Consider the following 5398-nt stretch of genomic DNA (forward strand, 5'->3'; position numbering starts at 1 on the left):
GCATTATACACAAGTCTGGTTTAATCCTTAAATCGAATCTTTGACTCCCGCTTAGAAGAGGGGGAAGAAAGGACGATGGTATTCAAGTAAAAGGGGTGGTAGCGTCAATAAAGTCAGCCGGAAACGACAGAGGGAAGTTTGAGGATCGTCAGGAACGTATTTTCTTTCTCACTTGTACACTTTATTTAGCTCGTCGTCTCTCTTTATCTTTCATTGAGTCTTTTTCAGTAGTGCGCCTCCTGCACAAATGGATAATGGGATCGGGATCTTTGCAACCCTCTCAGCCTTGCATCCGTTCCCGTCGTTTCTTTTGAACCTTCATTTTCCCATTACACTTTGTCTTTGCTCGAATTACCCCATATTCCACCAAAACTTTATTTTCTAACTTGTTTTTGCAGCCTTTTTTCTTTTTTTTTTTCATTTTTTTTGAGAGGTTAAAAAAATAAAATGAAATAAATAAAATAAAATAAAATAAAATAAGTGAGTTAGAAGGAGAAAAAAGCTATCGAGGGAATCTGAGAGACGACGTAGGCAAAAACTCTTGAGCTATCCAAACAGATCGCAGGGCAACACACTTGATTTACGTTACCCTTGGCGATAACTTCGACTTACTGACTTTAACTTTATTTTTCTCTCGCTCTTTCTCTTTTTTCTTAAGAATCTTGGCTTTACTTTTTCCTATTCGTAGTCTTCTAATAGAAGTACTCTTATTCCAATAACCATGAATCTATCAGATGTCAAAAGACGATTTATAGGTAAAACCATTTTTTTTTATATAAAATTTGACACAGTCGATATGAAAATAAATTTATTTTATTTTGAGTTGCCAAATGTGTGAAAATTAATTTTGCTCGGTTGTTAATTAGAAATATATGTCGATATATGTGGGAATTTTTAAGTTCTTGTTATGAAAATTGAAAACTTTCAAAAAAAGGAAAGTTATTGGTTGTGGTCCGATTTTCAAAAATAGAGTTTTTATCAGATTTTGACGTTTTGAGGTCCTAGGAAAATATTTTGACTATTTCTGGATACATGTCCGCTATACTAAAAAAAATAATCGGTAGCAGCTACCCATTGGCAATTGGTAGCCGCTACCGATTATTTTTTGGTAGCCGCTACTGATTATTTTGCGGTAGCAGCTACTGATTATTTTGCGGTAGCAGCTACCGATTGGCAATTGGTAGCTACTACCAATTATTTTTCAATAGTCGCTACCATTTAATTTTTGGTAACAGCTACTGATAATTTCGGTAGCAGCTACCGATTTTTTTTCGAAAGCTGCTACCTTTCGGATGCCTTAATTTTGGCCAGGATCGTCGTCTAGAAAAATCTATGGAAATCCTATAGAAAATCTAGACTCAGCTCTCTGAGTTTGAAAACAACAAAAAGTTTTAGGGTTTTCCGTAAGGTCAACCGTTTTTCAGATTTTTTTTTTATAGGATTTCTGTAACGAAATTTTGATAAAAATTACAATTAAAAAATAATTTTCAATGAAATTGAAAACTGAAAACGTAAAAAAAAATATTCCGGGCACCCGAAATCCCAATAAAATTTAAATTTGAATAATTTATAAAAAAAATAAATAATAAATGAGAATAAAAGACTTAAAGACTTATTTTAACGATATAAGATTATCTTTTTTTTTTTTGTCGCAGTTATAAAATGAACGATGGTGCCAATGACAGAGCTAACTCTCAACAAATGAATGCACGTCGGGGGTTTGACGTAAAATAATTTATCAAAACTCTGCCAAGTACTTTTACCCCTCTCGCTCATTTTCCTCATCTCTGTCACCAAAAATCTTTTCCTACTCTACAACATTAACGTCTTAAATTAATCAACGTTCCCGTAAACTAAACAATCAATACATTTTTTTAAAAATCATCAAACATCAGGAAAAAAAAAAAAATAAAATGTAAAATATTATTTTCACTGTAAAAATAATGATAAGAGTCGAAAGTGACCTTGTCCTCAGTCGCTCTCGAGGCGCGGAAATATCTCATCGCGAGGGAAAAAAACTTTTTTAAAACTTTCTGTAATCATTTCTCTGTCTTCTTCTCATTTTATTTTTTATTATTTTTTTTTTTTTTCAAACTTCTTCTTATTCCTTCTTATTTATTTTTCCTCCTCATTCTTTTTACTCTTTTGGTGGTTTATGTCGTTGTCTTTTTATACAAAAAAGTACAAGAAGTAAAAGAAGTAAAAGACGAGCCCTAGAAGACTACGAAAAGTAAAAGCAACCCCCAAGCAGTCTCGACGCTTATCTTTGTGAATTCTTTCGGTCTCACAACACTACTCCCATTGCACCCTTTCCTTTTTTTCATTTCTTTAAAGGTAAAAAATTTTAATTTACTTTTTACTCTTTAACGAAATAACTTTATTAAAATACACATTTTTATATCCCACTATTACTTTTTTATTTTATTTACTTATTTATTTTAATACCCACAAGGATTAATAATACATGAACTAAGTAGTGTTTATTCAGTAGCGGTTGGCAATTTACACGGGGCATTAAATATTCAGGTGTCACACGAGGGAAATGGATACCGGGTGTTAAACTGACGAGACAAAATGTCGGAAAATGTTTAAATAAAATAAAGAATCGAAAATTTTTTTTAATGAATTTAAATGAATGGTTGGAAGATGAGAAAAAATTTTTTAATTTTTAAGTGACCCCAAAAAATAAATTTTGAGATCGAATTTTCAAATCATTTTTTTTGGTGTTATTATCAAAATTTTGTCGCTATAAAAAAACTTGATTTTTATTTTTATTTTTAATTCAAAATTACTGAGCGACAGAAAATTTTAATCGAGCTCAAATTTTTAAAAATCTTTTATTACCATAAGTGTATGGTAATTTTTTAGAAGGTAAAAAAAAAAAAAAATAACAATATATATAACTATTTATCAGCCCTTATTGATTTTATTAATATATAACTGTAATTAATAGCCACTAGTTAAATTTTTAAATTTATGTTGCTGTGAGTTTAAAGTTTTGGTGATTATTCGTCATCATCGTCATCATCATCATCATCATCATCATCATCATCTTCATCATCGCCATCTTCATCATCATCATCTTCATCATCTGTAAAATTAAAAAAAATAATCAATTGTCCAGCGACCTATTGATTATTAAAAAAATTTATTTACCTTCTTTGGAACTTTTCATGCTTTTTTCTAAAATAAAAAATAATAATAATGATAAAAATAATATTTAAATAAAATTACGAAAATTTATAAAATTAATTATCGATGGCAATTTATTTAAATAAATTTTTTAATTAAAATATAAGAATAAGAAATTAATAAAATATTTAAATTACTTGTTTCCTCGATAATCAATCGGTCCAAGGCTGTAATATAAAAAATATTGGTAATTAATAAAATTATTTATCTAGACACTACATAAATAATTTTTTTTTAATCACCTGTTTCAGGAACGACTTTTTGAATCATCTGACCTGTGTATTTTGAAATATTTTAAATTTTTAATTTTAAAGCAAAATTAATTTTTTTTTTTTTTTTTACCTGAGGCCACATTAATAGCTAATAGAAGAGTAAAAATCATTAAAAAGTATCCAATCTTCATTTTAATTTTCTGTCACTTTTTGATGAAGAAATTTTCCAAATTAATTTAAAAAAAAAAAGTTGAATTATTTAAATAAAAAATTACAGCTGGTAAAATTAAATTTCACACAATTTACTTCTAAAAACTTTGAGTATAAAACGAATTATTCCGAAGCTGATTATCTACTCAATAGTCATACCCGCAAGTGTAATTAAAAATAATTATACTTACTATTGAACGTTATCGATATTGTTATTATCGAGTATGGATAAATAGTAATGTTAATAATAAAAACTGAACATATATAATGAATATATAGTTTTTTATAAAATTCATAACTTATGTGTTGAAATATTTCCTTCTTTGATTAAGAGTCGAAATTTTTTTATATTTTATCACGTGGTATAGATATAAGGCTTTTACCCGAGCAGTGAATGTCCTATAACCCCCGCGACAAATATCGAATTTGCATATAAATCGGGTACTTCCATTTGTAAAGCTTGAGCAGGCGCATCTATTCCATAATATGAACAACTAACGCTTGGATTTTTCTTTAAGACATAATTTGAAATTAAGCAGAAGGTAAATTTACGAAAATTAAATAAATTTACTAAAATAAAAGTATTCATTAATATAATCATGCATTTGCTTATTTTTGAATTCTACTACGAGCCCATTTTGGCTCAATTTTGAATTCGTCATGCATATAGTGGAGAAAGTGGGGCAAGTTGAGACACCATGTAAAAAAAAAGTTTTTTTTTTGTAGTGATGTACGACAGAATCTGGACAATTATCAGATAATTGACGTCAATTGACTAGAGAAAAATTGACCAACAGTCATTTTTTGAATTTGAAATCGGGTTTCGCGCCAATTCAATTTTTATAAAAAATTCACAGAAAAATTTTTTACGAATTTGGTTGGGTTTGTGTACAAGACAAGTGCTTGTACACTTTTTGGCATGCAGGCAATTATTTGATGATAAATTGACTGAAAAGTTGACCAAATTATTTTTGACGTCAATTGTCAGTCAACTTTGCGTAATGGGATTGGACGCATAAATGGCAGTCATTTTGCATCACTGGACGAGTCCAAAAAAAATATGGGCAATTTAGTCACCTGAAGTTTCTAGAGACTACAAACAAACATTTACAAGAAAAAAAAAACAAACTTTTTTTTTTTTGGTAAAAAAATTTATCTTATTTGGGCCAACTTTCCTATATACAAAAAATTTTAATACAATTTCACAATAGACTAGCTAGTAGATGGCGTACCTTGCAACAAAATCGATGAAATTTTTTTACCTTACACCAATTGGGGTGAGGAAAATCAATCTGCGTTTGTTGAATGTAAGAATGTATATAAATATATGACTTAGTAACAAGAGATTTTTTTTTAATCATTTTTTAATCGGGGAAATAAATCGTTTGATTCAATTATCAGAGGCGCTTTTTCGAGAGTTCTTTCTTGGCCCCATCTCGAGGTTCTCTTTTATTATACACTATCTAGGGGTATGACGAAAAAAAGCTTCTCTTTGTCCGGCTTAAGAGTCTCAGAATCGCGTAAGAGGCTTAAGAGTACGTTGAGAAGACATTAAATACCAACGAGCTGTCGTCACAATATTTTATTTTATTTTTTTTTTTTTTTTTTTTTGTGACCTAAACGCCATGACAATAAATATTCTTACGGTTAATAAGTATGTCGGCGAGAAAAAAATAATTATGTTATTTTCTTTTCTATTTAGGGGTTTGTTCAAAATGAAAAAAAAAAAAAAAAAAATTAAAGTGTAATTTTAAAAACGCTAGAGGATAAAAGAAAAAAAAAGT

General features: G+C 29.1%; 1 protein-coding gene across 1 annotated transcript; it reads right to left on the reverse strand.

Moving 5' to 3' along the window:
• Window positions 1-2900: 2900 nt before the first annotated feature.
• Window positions 2901-3809, reverse strand: LOC103577659 (trigger factor-like). The gene is made up of 5 exons (XM_008558402.2): window positions 3535-3809; window positions 3435-3467; window positions 3330-3359; window positions 3157-3183; window positions 2901-3091 (listed from the first exon to the last, which is right to left on the reverse strand). The coding sequence occupies exons 1-5, from the start codon at window positions 3593-3595 to the stop codon at window positions 3006-3008; spliced, it is 237 nt and encodes a 78-aa protein (XP_008556624.1). The 5' UTR covers window positions 3596-3809; the 3' UTR covers window positions 2901-3005.
• Window positions 3810-5398: the final 1589 nt, after the last annotated feature.

Source organism: Microplitis demolitor, chromosome 2, assembly GCF_026212275.2.
Source record: "Microplitis demolitor isolate Queensland-Clemson2020A chromosome 2, iyMicDemo2.1a, whole genome shotgun sequence".
Taxonomy (NCBI): domain Eukaryota; kingdom Metazoa; phylum Arthropoda; class Insecta; order Hymenoptera; family Braconidae; genus Microplitis; species Microplitis demolitor.